Genomic DNA, 17,420 nt, shown 5'->3' on the forward strand with positions numbered 1-17,420 from the left:
TGGTTTTGCATTCATTTCTGAGATCGCAAAATTGAAAGAAATCCTGGACGGACTGATTAGGTCTCTAAAGGTCAAATACGGTGGTTGGAGTTAAATATGGTTTTAATGATTATTCCGCTCCTTGAGCCTGCCCCATTCCCACCAATGTACAAAAAGCTCCGCCCAAGAACCTACGTTGGTTGAACTAGAGTTAGCATGCTAATTAGAAAACTGTCATGACAACACATTATAACTCTATAAACACTTTATAGAGTTTGACTCATAATGTATGAAAAGTGTGGCCAGTGTTTCTTCTGGTTTTACTGCATTTCTTTTCAGAGTAATTTTTTTTTTTTGCTCACAGGGGAATTATCTGGTGGTGCTGGACGCGTGCCGATTTCAGATTGAGATGGAGCAGAATGAAGGGGCATTGAGGAGTGTCTATAAAATGACAGACAAGAGGTCCATCAAAAAAAAAAAACAAGGTTCTGGACTGCAAGGCAATTTTCCACCTGGATTTTCTCAGCTACTTAATACACGTGTCACGCTCTCGCCAGCAGATGGCACTGCGGCTGTGACGTGCACGGACAGCTGGAGAGCGCGCGTGCACGAGATTACGGAAGGAGGACTGTTTCCTATGGACACGTGCCTTTGTTTTGGCTTTGGTTATCTTCCTGTTCAGGTATTGGTTGATGTTTGAGGGTGTGTCATTATTGGTCCCAGCTTTCTGTATTCAAGCGTGATTATGTTTGTTATTTAAAGCCCTCGTGTTGCTGTGCACTTCGCGCAGTATTAACTGAATGTATAGGTGAATACGTTTGAGTATGCTAAGCGGTCGTGTTTTCGTGTCCGTGTTTGTTTCATGTCTCGAATCTAGTTTCATGCTTAAACCTCGATTATCTCTTCCAGTCTAGACCGTGTTTCATGTTTATTGACTTCCGTTTGAAAATAAAGACTTTGACTTGCGCTTACTCCCGTTCATAGTCTCATTTTGTAGCAACATGTGCTAAAGTCATGGCTTAAATCTTTTTTTTAATCATGTTTTACATATTGTTCCAGGTTATTTGTACAAGTACGAAATTAAAAAAAAAAAACTTGACTAATGCACTTTTAAATGTGTAGGCATTCAGGTTCAAATAATGGATGCCTAATATAGAGTACACTTGCTAGTTTACCAGGTATGACTACCTTATAGCTACATTTATTGGGCATTTAATTAGGCATATTTGTGTAGTGGTTCGTTCTCAGCATTTACACTGGTAAACAATGGTCATGGTAGTGTGTGTGTGTGTGTGTGTGTGTGTGTGTGTGTGTGTGTAATGTTGGGATGAGTGTATAGGTGTTGCTGAAGTTTTTAAAAGACCTCAATGTGACTGCTGAGATAAGAAACATTCCACCAACCAAAAATACCGAGCTAATAGCAGAGCTGTGGGCAGAAACTGACACTCATGAGGGGGGAGAGGATGATTAATACACACCGTGCATTGGAAAAACGCACGCACGCACACAGACACGTACACACTGTGCCATTTCAAAACCTCAGCAGTCTGCTCGAGCTGATACCAATGTCTCTCTCTCTCTCACAAACACACACACACACACACACACACACACACACACACACACACACACCATCATTAACGAATTTCTTTGAATGTTGTACATTATATATATATATATATATATATATATATATATATATATATATATATGTATATATGTGTGTATATATATATACACACACATACTTTTTATCATACTTTCATACTTTTTATCCATTTATAGTTATATTTCATGTTTCTTCACACACACACACACACACACATATATATATATATGTGTGTGTGTGGGTGTGTGTGAAGAAACATGAGATGTAACTATAAATGGATAAAAAGTATGATAAAAAGTATGACATGATGTTCTTTAAATTAATAGGACATTGGCAACTTTGATGTGGTAACAGTAACTCCACTACATCACACATCTCATGGGTTATTATTTCCCTATAACAGCACGCACACACACACACACACACACACACACACACACACACACATCAAGTGTTTTATTCTTTACCTTTATTTGAAATTTAACCTAGGCTTGTTATTTAGCATGTGATATCATTTACTAGCTGAAGGGGGAGGAAGTGCAGGGTACGAGCATTAACGCTGATCTGTTGTGCTGAGTTTGGATAAATGCCCAGGTTTGAAGGGAGATGTCATTCCATGATGGTATAACAAGACCACAGTAACCTGGCTATTCCACATCCACCTGGAAAATTGAATGATCAGTATGAAGCAGCTTAGCGTGAGAGCCGTCCTATCTGGACGAGAGCCATCGAAACGCAATAGATGATCATTTCTGCACACCTGGATCCTGTCCTATTTCATACTGTTATCGTTTTGGTCTGCAGTAGGGGTGTAACATCTGTGTCTGGATTTATTTATTTATTTATTTTAAAACTAAATATGACCCTAACCGTTATTCTGTTAAAAAAAAAAAAAAAAAAAAAGGGAAACCCCCGCAGCTGGCAGGAAACACAACACTGTCAGTATGATGTGTCTGACAGTTCCTCAACCTCAGCTGCATACATGCAATGTTTAGTTTAGTTTTTCTGCTTGTGATATTTTCCTCTTGATATTTCTTTTTCCAAAGACATTTACAAATTAGTTGCTTAAATGAAACAACAGCAACCCTGACCAGGTTCCATCCATCTTCTACACCACTTATCCTTTTCAGGGTCATGGGGAACCTGGAGTGTATCCCAGGGAGCATTGGGCATGAGGTGGGTACACCCTGGACAGGGTGCCAATTCATCACAGGGCTCAATCACATACACATACTATGGATACGCCAATCAGCCTACCATGAGGAAGGAAACCGGAGTACCCAGAGAACATGCAAACCCCACACACACAGGCCACGGTGGGAATTGAACCCCCAACCCCAGAGGTGTGAGGCAAACATACTAACCACTAAGCCACCGTGCGCCCCGCTCTAAATGCACCCTTCCGTGTTAATTAACGTCGTCTTTTTGGTGTTTGTCCCATGAACTTTACATCTGACCGCTCATGCTCACATGCAAGATTTTTTTTGTTGTGTACAGGGACCTCGAATACCCCCGCAAGGAAATGAGCGTGTGATGCAGGTGGAGCACGGGTGCCAATTCCTGTGATGCGCCTTGACCAAAAATTGTTATCCAGCAAGGCTCTAAGATGTTTGCTCCTCTACCACCACCACCACAACCCGGACCAGAACAAAGCACGCACTTACTCGAGATGAGCGAGGAATGAACGACCGACAAGTCTTGTCAGAACTTTCTCTCTATTTTCTTTTGCTTGTAATCGGACGTTTCAGCCAGAGCTGTTTAAATAAATAAATAAATAAATAAATAAATAAACAGATGCAGCGATGGAGGTTATTCCACCCTCTGCCCTATAAATCCCTTGGCTTTGCTGCACCAGGCACGCTGGTTGTGTTTCATGTATTACCAGCTCTAAGCCCTGCAGTGCACTGAACCACGGTGACACGCTGCACATTTTTAAGTCCTGGATACATGAACAGAAATCCAACGAACAACTTTTTCATGGTAGACGCCGGCCCCGAGGAATGAGCCTTAAGAAGAATTGCGGAGCACGGAAAAAAAGAAATTAAAAATAGCAGGGAAATTATCTACTTGCAAATTTTATTCCTCAGCATGCATCGTTCACTCGATTCTCTTGACAAGTTTGGACTTTCACGGCGGAAACGGCGAAATTCTTCCACACGGCTTTGACCGTTTCACTGCTTTTTCAGTCAAAATGCTTATTTTTGAGAACATTTTGTGCTGGAAATATTTCAACGCCATACCTGATAAACAGTTACCAAAGCAACTTAACGATATAACGATAAAGGCTCTGGGTTACTGATCAAAAGGTCAGGAATTCAAGCCCCAGCACTGCCAAGCTACCATTGTTGGGCCCTTAGGCAAGGCCCTTAACCTTCAATTGCTCAGTTGTATAAATGAGATAACTGTAAGTCGCTCTGGATAAGAGCGTCTGCCAAATGCCATAAATGATGTACTGTATGTCTAATTCAATTCAATTCAATTCAATTTTATTTGTATAGAGCTTTTTACAATAGACATTGTCTCAAAGCAGCTTTACAGAAATATCAACATGGTATACAGATATTAAAGGTGCGAATTTATCCCAACTGAGCAAGCCACTGAGTGGCGACGGTGGCAAGGAAAAACTCCCTGAGATGTTTTAAGAGGAAGAAACCTTGAGAGGAACCCGACTCAGAAGGGAACCCATCCTCATCTGGGTAACAACTGATATTGTGAAAAAGTTCATTATGGATTTATATGAAGTCTGTATGGCGTTAGGAGCAGCCGTAGTCCCAGCAGTCTGGAATTAAAGAAGATTTGAGCTCCATCCAGAGGCAGAAAGGATCTGGATCTCTAGTATCTCCATAAATTCGTGTGGGGCTCGGCGAAAGGAGAGAGGGAGAAAAAAGATAATTATGACTGCGAAGTAGTAGAACAGAATCTAGTCAGGGTAGGCTTGAGTAAACAAATATGTTTTAAGCCTAGACTTAAACACTGAGACTCAAATGAGACTAATGAACTCAAAACATTCTCCATTCACCATTGGCAGAAAGCTAGGACGCCGCACCTTTAATGTGGGAAAACAGAGATGAGACAACAGCACTGGACTAAATACTACGAACGTGAGATTAGAGGAAGGGGGCAGAGCTTGGAGGGACGTTAGTTCACATCAGAGAGTTCTACACAACCGTCACTCGTTCCAGATTCATACAAACACTGTTCTTGGAGGGAAACTAAACATAAAACGCGTCTGCTAAATAGTTTTCTTCACTAACTCGGCGCTCTGTTATCAGGATGCTTTAATGGTAACGAAACCAACAGCAGCCTGTCGCGACAAATTTTTAGAATTTATTTATTTATTTATTTTAATATGGCACGTTCACCATACAAGTCCCTGTCGACACCTTCTGACCAATCACAATCCTGAACTCAACTGCGCTGTGGTGTAAGGCATGATCCCAAATGCTGCATTTATGAGCAAGTAATTATCTTCATAAATTATTCAACCTTTAAACTATCATTTCATTACACCATCAATCAACGCTCCATCCCAGAGTTGTGTGAGTCGATCAAGATAGAGCAAGGACAGGGTCCTGATGCCGGCTTTGCTTCGAGAACCACTGCTTTACCACCATCTAGTGTCAGAATGCAAACCTGCAGTGTTAAAAAAATAAAAACAAAAACAAAAACAAAACAAAACAAACAAACCAAAAAAAACCCACACGAGGACGCCTTAAGCCGTTTTAAGGAACCGTTCTGTTCATAACTTGGATTTGACTCCGGGTTCAGAAGAGCCGTTAAACAGTGTGTTAGTCTTTTCTCTTCTACGATGAACAACTTCTTTGAACTCCTGAGAATGTTTACAGCGTCCAGAAACACGTCAAGACCTTCCGACCAATCGGAATCGAGCGTTCAAAAAAGAACAACAAAAGCTCTGCACTGTGGCATAAAGGGATTTATTAACTCAGTATACAGGAATGCTTATAGAATAACAGAATAATAAATCAAAAGAAAAACAAGACGTGTGGCACAGAAGCTCGGGTGTCGGCTGGGTTCAGGCGCTGGGAGCGTACTGTGTCACGAGTCTGTCGAATTCGTTCTCCTGTGGGGCGAGAAGCGGGTGAGACTGAGAAAATGCGTCATTTATCATCATCATCATCATCATCATCAAGGAGAAACAACTGGAAGTCGTTGTTTTTTGGGTTTTGCTTTTTTTTTTTTTTTAAAGAGGCTTTCTCTTATGGCTTACTTTCTTTTATGTTTTGACGACGTCAGTTCTAATTATTAGAAGTTGGAATCGCCTTACCTTGGCGAGATAGTCCTTCACAAAAGGATGAGACTTGTGGGCGTCTTTTAGCTGAGACAGATAGCGATTTGTGACCTGCATGGATGAAAAAAAAAAAAAAAAAGGTCAGTTAAAAACAAAACAAAACATGGACTTCTATACAAAGCCTTATCTTTAAGAAGAATTTGTGCTTGGACAGCTATTAATCTTTGTTGTTTTTTTTTCCGTAGAAATGTTTCGGGACATCACCAGTTTTTTTTTTATTCATGCAGCAAAGAATGCGACATATTGCATTGACCCTGCGTTCAAACTAGCGACAAGTCACTGTCATCAACGCTAATCTAACTCGAATGTTAATGCTAAAAAAAACATTTTAGAGGCATGTATCATTTATTAATCGTATTCTAGCGTCGGATCGTGGAGAGGGAACGGAGAGGACTCACCTCGGGAGGTTTCCCCAGATGCTGCGTTAAGACGATCAGATTGATGAGCGTTTCAGGATGGCTGCTGTCCTGCGTGTGCAGAAACATCATATCATTTCCATTCGGAAGCAGCGCTCAGACGTCAAAACTATCAGGATAAATTAACCAGGTCTTCTCATCTTACGGGTTCAGCTAGTGACGTCAAATCAACAATCAATATGGGCTCTGCTCATCAACAGCATCGACGGTGAATGCAGATGAACAAATATACAATAAGCTTTACAGATATGTTGGCTTGTTAAACGTTAGCTAGCCTGGTAGATTGTTAACAAAAGACGGACCACTGGAGGCGGCCATGTTTTGTTTTTGTTTTCCCCCCTTCGCTGACCGACTGACTGAAAGTACATACTTTATCCAGGGCGTCCTGCAGGACCGACTCGGCCTCGTCCCATTTGCACTGGGCCATGTGGCACGCGGCCTGGCCGTTCAGCAGGATCAGAGTGGGCGAGTATTTATCGGACATCTCCTGGAAGATGTAGAAGGCATCCTGCAGCTTCTCTCCTCCCTGTTTAAACATTTCACAGCGTTGTGGTGGCACTCCACGAGATAGTTTTTCCGTAACAGGTAAAACTCTGACTTTACAGGTGACTGATGCTGATACTCACGACAGCGAGGTTCACCCAGGCCGTGGCCAGCTGAGTCAGAGTGGCGTCTTCGTCCTGCTCCTGCATCTTCTTCAGCTCCTTCCTGCACACACACACACACACCTGCTGAATCGATCACACTACGCGTTAGAACCTTACGGTCCTTCAAACAGTATTACTTTCACTAATGTCTACTTTCCGCAAAATCCTACCTTGCTACATCGACTCTGTCCAGCTTGAGAAGGATCTGAACGCTCATCGCCATGCTGTACACGGAAAATTCTAAACGTTATATAACGTATATGACTTATACTTCTTCTTGTAGAGCGTGTAACAGAGTAAGGAGTGTAAAAGCATGCCGTATAAGAGTAAAAGTGTACAGAGAAATGTACGGGACACAGACCACTCGAGGCTTTCGCCCTGGTGCAGCGTGCGCAGCGCCGCGTCTGTGTTCCCCTCGTGCAGGTAGATGGACGCGGCCATCAGCAGGAAGGTGGTGTTGGACACGTCCACGCTCTTACTCATTTTCTTATCCAGCTCAACCACGATGGTGTCCCTGCACAAAGCCGAATGCAGCGCCGCTGTAGTTACGATCTTATTTTTTACGCATCCATATCTTTAACCAGCCGTCTTGTCGTTGATATTTGATCTGACGTTAACGCGTAACCCAATGTGGACCTTTTTGTTAGTTAGTCAGTCAGTTACCTTTTGGCGTCGCCTGACATGTAATCCGCAAACATCCGCACGGCCTTCAGCTCCTCCGAGGAACTTGGCTTTATGTCCTCCAGCACCACGCCGTACTTCCTCTGCGGAGGAACAAGAAGACGGAATTTCACACCACTCCAGCAAAGAAAATCCCGTCATGTTGCCATGTACTGGATGACACGGAGCTGTAATAAGTAATGAATTTTTGCGTCTTGAACACACACACACATACTCTTACCTGTGCAATGTACGCTCTGTACAGGAAAATATCCCTCTCCAGTTCTTTCTCAGGTCCGGAAGTCTGTAAAATAAAGCAAAAACGACACTCGGATACTTCAAGTGTGTAAAAAAGGAAGAAGAACTCACCCTTCATCACTAACATGTCATCTCCAGTTTACTACAATCGTCTTTTGTATATAATAGAACACGTTTATTGTGTTTCAAGGTTAATTTTTTTTTTTCGTCTAAAACTGTCCTTAATAATAAATTACTAACCGCTGATTAATTAATGTTGTGCTTGCTGAATATCGCGATATCTGATTATGGGTTCAGGTCTATTGCAGGTGTGATATGAAGTTAGATGACAGCTAACGTGTCACAGCTTTCCAAGTAGCAAAAAATAGTAACACTATCTGCGTGACACAGTAAATGTTTTATAAAAAAATAAAATAATAATAATACACCGTGATTTAAGAAAAAAAACAAAATAAACTCTAGCCAATTCCGACACCAGCTGTTTAATGTTAGCTCTGTTAGCTAAGCGGCTACCAGTGGACTTCAAGACTAGCAGACAGCACTAACTGGTTTATTTTGATTAAATATAAAATACATAGCCGTATACCTTTACTTTCTGAGCCTCGTTAATGCAGTGCTGATAACTCCCGATATAAAAGGCATTTTTCACATCGAACAGCTCATCTACTTCTCCCTGCTGCGACGCCATGTTGTTATAATAGCTGTGAATGATGTTTGGTTAGTTCTTTTCCTATCCGTATTTCGACAAGCCCCGCCTCCTCCTCCTGGATTCGATGATTCTTCACACCACCGCTGTCCGTTAGTGAGAGAACCAATCGCAGTGCAGGAGTTAGGTACTTCCAACCAGTCCTGTGCCAAGAGGCGGGATTTTCCGGAATGCCAGTGTAATAACGTAAAATCTCTATACGTCACACAGCCACGTCGTCGAATAACGTCCGTCGCTTCCGCTTTAAGGAGACCGGACGTCCTCTAGCGGATAAACAATGTCATAACGGCGTTGATAAACAAATCATTAAATAGGTTATTAAAGAGATGATAAAAGAAGTTGTCAAAGTAAAGTAAAGAAGTTTTTTTTTAAATAAATTATTTAAAAAAGTTAAAGAGGTTATTAAAATATTAAATAGGTTAAAGAAGTTATTAAATAAACTATTAAATAAGTTATAAAATAATTTATTAAATACGTTATTAAAGATGCTAAAGACATTATTAAAGAATTTTAAAAAGGAAGTTAAATACGTTATTGAAGAAATTTCAAAGAAATAATTAGGTAGTTTTTTAAAGACGTTTTACCAAAAGTTATCAAAAGAAATTATTAAAGAAATTTAAAAAGGTTTTTTAAATAAATGATTAAAGAATTTAAAGTAGATATTAAAGACATTATTGAAGAAATTATTTAAAAAATAACATCACAAAATCATAAGTATTCGTATAGGCCTAATCCTCTATCTATATTTAAGCCTTTGATGTAGAAAAATGTATTTTGTCTCTCATTCTTTTAATATGTAAAAAAAAAAAAAAAAAGGTGGGGCAAACGAAATGAACAAAAACCTTAGATTAAATTAAAAACAGTTTTTTTTTTGTTTAATATAATTGAAAACTGTTTAGTTTCAATTACTCGTTCTTTTTGGTTTTCCAATCTTTCGTTTTTCTTTCTTTCCTGTTTGCCAAGCTTTCTTTTTCTTTCTTTCCTGTTTGCCAAGCTTTCCTTTTCTTTCTTTCTTTCTTAGAAGAAAAAAAATACACAATTTTACTTAAATATCCAGTCCATACTCCTGAGAAAATCGGTGTAGCTGAAACTGTAAATGTGTCAGGTTGTTTATACCGAGTAAAACACTGAAACAGTGTGAGTAATGTGAGTAACTGCAGGGGGCGCCATTGTATGAATCAGTTCACTGATTCATTTAAAAGAGTCGGTTCCGGGAAGTGAATCATAAAAGATGGACGCTCCCTTTTCAGCTCTCTGCATATTAATCATGAACAGCAGGTGTTATGACGTCAGAATCTTTATTTGGTCAAAGAAGTCTTTGGGAAGTCTTTTTATTATTATTATTATTTAGAAGACACACGAGAAGTTAAATGAATGCAAATGTACACAAAAACAAAACAAAAAAATCCTAACAAGTCAGAATGGTGTAAACAGTTTATTAATTTTTATTTTATTTTAAATGAATTAACATGGTGAGTCATGATTAGCTATTTCTGATCTGTACTTACCATCAGCCAAAAATAGGGCGTCCAAATTACACATAACGCACTTTGCTATTTATAGGAAATGAGGAGTGGGGAGAAATCTGTGGCAGCTTTATTCCCTGATTCCCTGACGTACTCAGTATGCCATGCTACAATCCAAACTAATAATGGCACAAATGTGTTTTAACACGCACACCACTTATAGACCACTAGGCTTGTAGTTGTCCGTTGTTTGTGACGCAGCCTCACCTCCGTGCAGATGAGTCGCAGGTCAACGTAGCCAAACTACAAAAAAAAAACTGTTGACATATATGGCCAAATGAGAAGTAAAGAACACACAAGTACCCTTGATAATCGGATATACCATATATATACAGTAAGTTACACTGCAATAGCGTGACTGGCACCTATTCACAATGCCACAAAGTTACATAGCTATAAATTAATTAGCAGCTACTCACCATATTGTGGAGTTACATCACCACAATGTATCTAGGACTTTCACTTCTCTAAGTATCACAACATAAGCAGCTACGTTGCCATGACAACATGTTGGTAATCAGAGAAAGCTGTGGCTAGGTACTGACAAAGTAGTTTGGTTAGCTGAGAGATCTAATAGCCGCAGTAACCAACAATAGAAACCCTCATAGAATTTGTAATGGTTACTATAATGGGAATTGTATTGGTTTTAATGGAACCTGTAATGGTCCCTGTGGGTCTCTACTGGTAATTTGTTGCCTTCTATTGGTGGCATGTTTAAAAAGTCTCCAAATCAAGTGATGAATATTATTTTTTTCATTTCTTAGTAGGACAAATAACTTGAAAAAAAAAAAGATGTAGAAATGATTAAAAATAATATTTTAATCCGTTGTCTCAGAACAATGCTTGTTTCTATTTGGACTGGTCTCGTGTCAGTTAGTTTATAGACACGCCCCCAACACCCGTTCACATCCTTATAAATCACTATGACAAGAAGGTTTATAGAGTATTCATAGAGTCGTAACTTGGCTTTCAAGCGGCTGAATGTCAGGGGGGGACCTAATGTTAGAGACCTATTTTTCACAAGTCCCCGTGAAGTCCCTTGAAACTCGAAGTGACGTATTGATGTCACACTGAGTGGCTCCTCCCCCTTTTAAAATAGCCAATAGCGTTCGGTGCCAGGCGTACCGACATCCAACATCTCTAGTAACATACGATGTTTCGAAAGTGAATGTAATGTTAGAAAATTAATTTACTTTGAATAAACGTCATTTAATAATTGGCGATGCCCCTATACAGCGTAAACGGTAGAAAAAGGCCGTCTCTGAGAATGGAACGTAGTTCGCAAACCCTGTAGCGAACGTTCCAGGAATTAGTGACGGAAGCATCGGGGAAAACGCCCGTCACAAAGCCATGAGCTGGCACAATTACCTCCTTCCTCGAAGGGAACGAATTCAAGGCATTTCCTTCTTAACCAGTGAATAAAAAGCAGGTTCGACCACCTCAACTCAACCACAACTCAATGACCCATCGATTGTGATTTCTCTTGCCCAACGACGACAACTTCGGAAAGGCTGACATCATCAAAACCAAGAGAGACTGTAAATTGCGAACGTATATCTTCTAAATGAGAATTTTCACCCTTGTTTCAGAGCATGAAGATATTCATACTAAACTTCAGTACCGACTTCATGGGGACTTAGTGGTGTTTAAGGTTACTTTGGTCTTAAGCCACGCCCCCTTCTGTACCACTGGAGCGATGCGACTGAACGGCATCCGGGCACTTCACCGGGTACGCGTTTGATGGAGATTTCAGTTCGGGACGTAGGAATGTTCCCTGGAACACGGATTCGGATGGGAAGATGGAGGAAATGACGTCGGCGTTTCTAGATACAACCCACAGATGCGGCTGAGGAGGGAGGGCTGGTCCGGGCTGGCCATTTAAAGGAGCAAATAGAGAAGGGGAAAAAAAAAAAAAAACACACACACACACACACACACACAGCACCAGAGACTCAGAACCAAGAAGAGTCATTGGTGCCATTTGGTATTTATAGAGGCTGAATCCACACACAGGGACGGGATTTTAATTTTAATCACAGGACACACACACACACACACACACACACACACACACACACAGAGGAGGAACACACAATGGGGAAAGACTATTATAAAATCCTAGGCATTTCCAAAGGAGCGGCTGAGGAGGATATTAAAAAGGCGTACAGAAAACAAGCTCTGAAATGGCATCCGGATAAAAACAAAGCGCCAAACGCGGCGGAGAAATTCAAGGAGGTGGCCGAAGCTTATGAAGTCCTCAGCGACCCCAAAAAACGCGAAATATACGACCAGTATGGAGAGGAAGGTAACGGAGAGGCTTCTTCTGTGGATGGGGTTGGGGGTCCCCCCCTCAGATAGCCTATATTTGTGTGTTTTTTGGCTCCTCAATTAATAAAAACAAACAAATAGAGGCCTTTGGCGCGCGCATAATAGAGTGTAACCATATTTGGGCAAAAATATTTTTGTGTTTCTATGACAACGTGGCTGTTGCTGTGTGGTTGGTGCATGAGCTGGTGTGATACATCATACCAGAGATACCGATATATCGTGAGAAGGCCACGTGTTTAACGTTTGGATAAATAACTGATGTTTACGCAGATGTTATGCGTCACACTGTGAGAACAGTGAAAATCTACAAGAGCGAAAACAATTTTATTCAGTCCGCAAGCAAAATTACTTGCGTTGGATCAAAGCGGTTCGATAAAGGTAGTTTTTTTTGTCTGTAAGGTTGCACGTAAAAGTTTCCGCAGGCCGAAGGAACCAGAAAAATTCCTGCCGGATTTACGAAGGTTTTGCTTTTTTTTTATTTATTTTTTTTTTATTTCCTTCGTAGACGCTAATTGGCAGCCCGGCCGGTTCACATCTAGCCCTGCCCACAAAACTCCATAAAAGGCTATGCTTTTTAGGAGATGAAAAAAATGACGACTAAATGGCGAAATAACGTGTGATAAGTGCCGTGTACACTAAATCTTTGCAGTAACGCAGCTCACCCATCGCAGCGACTCAGCTTCCATAGATACGCACTAAAGGTGCGCTCACACTAGTGGGCGAAAAAAGCGACAGGCGGCTAAATATTTCACCCATCTATTTAATATTATATACATTTCGAATATTTACATTGTACGCATATTGAGGTTTTCTCAACTTTTAGGCTAATTTGGTATGACACAGCAAAGCAGCAAATCCAAACCACTGGTACGGACAATTCCTCGGACCGATCGTTTATTCTGTCTCTCGGAATAAATAAATGGGGAAAAAAATATATTCTTTTTTTATCTTAACTCGCCATATACGAGTACTACTTAAATGCGTATAGAGACGTTATGACAAAAATAAAGCTTGAAAGGAAGTAGCAGTGATCGTTGGTGTTTCTGGAGAGTTTTTATAGATAGTGCAGCTAGTCAACTTGCACGTGGAATGTTTCACACTTTTTTTTTCAGTTTATTAAAAATATTAGAAAGATTAGAATATTAGAAGCGACAATGGTAGCACCCACAAGACACAAACTTCAAGCGAGGCGAGTGGCTAGTGCGAACGCAGGGTAACCTCGTTTTATAAGATGGCTAGACTGGTGCACTTTAATGCAATGATACACGTGTCATATCGCTCTTGAGTTTTTCTTAATCTCATGATTTTCAGGCTTGAAAGGAGGAGGTGGAGGTGGAGGAGGAGGAGCGTCCGATGGCCAGGGCAGCACCTTCACGTACACGTTCCACGGCGACCCACACGCCACCTTCGCCACCTTCTTTGGTGGCACCAACCCCTTCGAGATGTTCTTTGGCCGCAAGGTGATCACAAAAACGGATATTATTTATGTAGCAAATTTCATTCACGCTAAAATCCCAAGGTGCTTTGCATGAGGCGAGCGAAGGGAAAAGGAGATTATTAGAACAAACCGAAATGATGCAGTAAAGTTAACTATAAAATTAGTTACTCTGGGAAGCAGTCGTGGGATTTCCGAGTTAAATTGTACTACTTTAACAATAATTAAAATGACACACGGGAGAGATGATGGCGAAGAAGACGAACATCTGGATTTACACTTAAATGTTTAAAAAATTTTATCACGGCATGACTAGTATTTAAAATGTTCAAAAGTGCTGTATATGACTCGTGTTATTCTGATTGCAGGTGAACGGCAGAGATGATGAGGACATGGAAGTGGACACCGGGGACCCCTTTGGCTCCTTCACGAGTTTTAATCTGAACGGTTTCCCTCGTGACCGGCAACCTCGGCGTAAGCAGGACCCGGCGATCCATCACGAATTGCGCGTGTCGCTCGAGGAGGTCTTTCACGGCTGCACCAAGCGCATGAAGATCTCGCGCCGTCGCCTGAACGCCGACGGCCGGACCACGCGCACCGAGGACAAGATCCTGTCCATCGAGATCAAGCGCGGCTGGAAGGAGGGCACCAAGATCACGTTCCCACGCGAGGGCGACGAGTCCCCCGGCTGCATCCCCGCCGATATCGTCTTCGTCATTAAGGACAAGCCGCACCCACACTTCAGGAGGGAAGGGTCCGACATCGTCTACCCTGTCCGCATCAGTCTGCGCCAGGTGGGCATCCCGGGCCCAAACGCCCCAGCTGCCATAAACTATTAAACACTTAATACAGCTGTCTCCGCTTTTAGCTACAGAAAACAGATGTTTACAGACGTTCAGGCTTTTGTTAACTCATGTTTGCATATCTGTTTACAGATGTTGAGGTTCATGTAAATAGATTTTTTTTTTCCCGGACCATATTCATCCACATTGTGTGTCATGTTAAGAGATGTTGATGGTCGTGTCAATAGATGTTTACAGATGTTGACGTTGATGTTAAAATAGATGTTTATGGATGTGGGGGCAGGGGATCTAATGTTAATTCTAGATAGTGAAGGTCATGTTAATAGAAATCTACAGATGTTGAGGGTCAAGTTAATAGATGTTTGTCATGTCCAGATGTTGATATGATCGCATATGTTGAGGATCATGTTAAGAAATATTTACAGATGTTCCATGTCATGTTAAGAAATGCTTACAGATGTTTAAGGATCAGGTTAATAGATCTTTACAGATGTCGAGGATCAGCCTAGTAGATGTTTACAGATGTTGAGGATGCGAATCATGTTAAAAGATTTTTATAATGCTTGACAGTCTAAAAAACCCCACATGTTTACAGATGTTCAGGGTCCTGTTAATGCATGTTTATGGATATTGAAGGTCATGTTAATAGATTTTTACAGATGTTTGGGGCCACGGTCACATTAACAGATGTTGAGGCTTGTGCTAACTGATGTGTACAGATGTTTTTTTTTGTTTTTGTTTTTTTTAACGTGACGTTGAGGGCCGTGGTATTACGTTTTTAAAGATATCCAGTGTCGTGTTAACAGATACTGAGAGTCATATTTCTGCTTTCAGATATGGAGGATTATGTTGCCAGATGTTTACATATGCGTACAGATGTAAATTGATGTTTTAGGAACCTTTAAAGCTGTTGAGGATTATGTCCATTTCAAAATATTGAGGATTATGTCAAGAGATGTTTACAGAAGCCGAGGATCATCACAGTCTTACTTTTTTATCTGTTTAATGTTGTAGACGTACCATGTGGTATAGAAAATGAATCAGCACCTTGTGACCAATCGGACTGGAGAATTCTGCAGTGCTGTGGTATTAATAGATGACATTTATTCTAGATTATTATAGTATTTTGAACACCGCGTTCCACTCGGCACATTTTCATTTCTAGCCTGTTCTAGTGAGTGCACTTTCCTTGTACCCTCGTGGTGTTATTACGGCAGAAGGCATTGCATCTACTTTCCGTCGGTTATGTAATGTGAAGTATGAGCAGCGAGAGTTGATCTCAGCTGTTAAGTGCCAAAAGACGAGCGCTCGCCCACCTAAACGGTTTTTGACTCACTAGCAGCTCCATCTGTGGCAGAACGAGCGAGAAGTCGAAGCCGGGCGGATTTTCACTCCCATACGCACGGCTACGTTACGTGTTAACTGCGGCTAACGTTCAACAAATTCAGTAATCACTAGTTAAAGGCAATATATCACATATTCGTTAGCTAATGTGAGACTTATCAAGAAAAATCATCCTCCATTTTTGAGTTAGCGCGAGTTTAAACCTACATTCACACACTGATAGTATCTATAGATTATAGCTTCTAAACCAAACTAGTTACACGCAAATTAGATAATGCGCTAATCAACTAATGTGTCAGTGCTCGGCTTAGTACTAGTTTCAACGTTTCCATAGTAACAACTCATTCAAAGGCGGACTTTGTACAGTCACCTTAGGCTGATTGTGTAATTGTTGACATTTTTGGTGAATTTTTGTTGAGATGTTTGTTTAATATTTACAGAAGGAGTCTCCAGTGTCAATATCACTTCAGCGATGCAGGAAAGTTAACGTTTTTATGAAAAATAATGACTGATTTTTTTCCCATCCGCCCCATTTCTCTGATTCCAGTCGTTGTGCGGTTGCTCGGTTACAGTCTCCACGATAGACGGGAAAACGTGCAATATGAAGATCACGGAGGTCATCAAACCAGGAATGAGGAAGACCGTAGCAGGACAGGGGCTGCCCTTTCCCAAGAACCCTGAGCAAAGAGGAGATCTCATAGTGGAGTTTGACGTGAACTTTCCTGACAGTCTGCCATCCAACGCCAAGGACGTGCTGAAACGCCATTTACCCGCTTCGTGAAGGGAATGCAACAGGACTGCGGCGGCGTTAAAAGCGCCACACTGACGCTCGCCATCTCTCCCAATCCAACACTCGGACAGATCGCCGCTACGCCCCATAAACAATGTGAAATTTCTATTTTTTAATTTAGTTAGCCAAGTGTTTGTGCTTTTTAAAAAAAAAATTAAATTTATGTTGCATGCCCAAATAAGGTCATAAACGTGCAAGTGCAATCTTCATGTCTGAAAGTAAACGTCAGATTTGACTCCTTTACTCGCAGTCTGCATTGTTTTCATTCTTTTTACAAGGGGTAATGTTGGAGTAGGTGTGTCCCAATAATAAATTATTATCATTATTATTATTATTAATATTATCATTAACATCATATAATATTCAGCACAATATTATCATCATGGACAGGTCGAAATATTTAAGAGCAGTTAGTAGCGTGATGCGACATTTTAAAGGCTGCTTTCTAACGTTATATTTGGAAAAATTTTAACGCAACACTGCATGCGTCCTTCACATAAAATAAATAATACAGTCCCCTCAAAGTATTGGAACGGCAAGGCAAATTTGTTTGTTTTTACTATACGCTGAATAACTTTGGGTTTCGGATCAAAAGATGAAAATATTAGAT

General features: G+C 40.8%; 2 protein-coding genes across 2 annotated transcripts; one reads left to right on the plus strand and one right to left on the minus strand.

Moving 5' to 3' along the window:
* Positions 1 to 5,507: 5,507 nt before the first annotated feature.
* cope (COPI coat complex subunit epsilon) lies at positions 5,508 to 8,625 on the minus strand. Its single transcript, XM_017473268.3, has 10 exons — positions 8,465 to 8,625; positions 7,862 to 7,924; positions 7,624 to 7,724; positions 7,322 to 7,474; positions 7,131 to 7,184; positions 6,940 to 7,021; positions 6,684 to 6,839; positions 6,296 to 6,364; positions 5,874 to 5,948; positions 5,508 to 5,669 (listed from the first exon to the last, which is right to left on the minus strand). The coding sequence occupies exons 1-10, from the start codon at positions 8,564 to 8,566 to the stop codon at positions 5,622 to 5,624; spliced, it is 903 nt and encodes a 300-aa protein (XP_017328757.1). The 5' UTR covers positions 8,567 to 8,625; the 3' UTR covers positions 5,508 to 5,621.
* A 3,217-nt stretch (positions 8,626 to 11,842) lies between these two features.
* Positions 11,843 to 17,053, plus strand: dnajb4 (DnaJ heat shock protein family (Hsp40) member B4). Its single transcript, XM_017471132.3, has 4 exons — positions 11,843 to 12,415; positions 13,750 to 13,898; positions 14,242 to 14,667; positions 16,568 to 17,053. The coding sequence occupies exons 1-4, from the start codon at positions 12,205 to 12,207 to the stop codon at positions 16,799 to 16,801; spliced, it is 1,020 nt and encodes a 339-aa protein (XP_017326621.1). The 5' UTR covers positions 11,843 to 12,204; the 3' UTR covers positions 16,802 to 17,053.
* The last annotated feature ends 367 nt before the right edge of the window (positions 17,054 to 17,420 follow it).

This window comes from Ictalurus punctatus, chromosome 7 (assembly GCF_001660625.3).
Source record: "Ictalurus punctatus breed USDA103 chromosome 7, Coco_2.0, whole genome shotgun sequence".
In the NCBI taxonomy this organism is placed as follows: domain Eukaryota; kingdom Metazoa; phylum Chordata; class Actinopteri; order Siluriformes; family Ictaluridae; genus Ictalurus; species Ictalurus punctatus.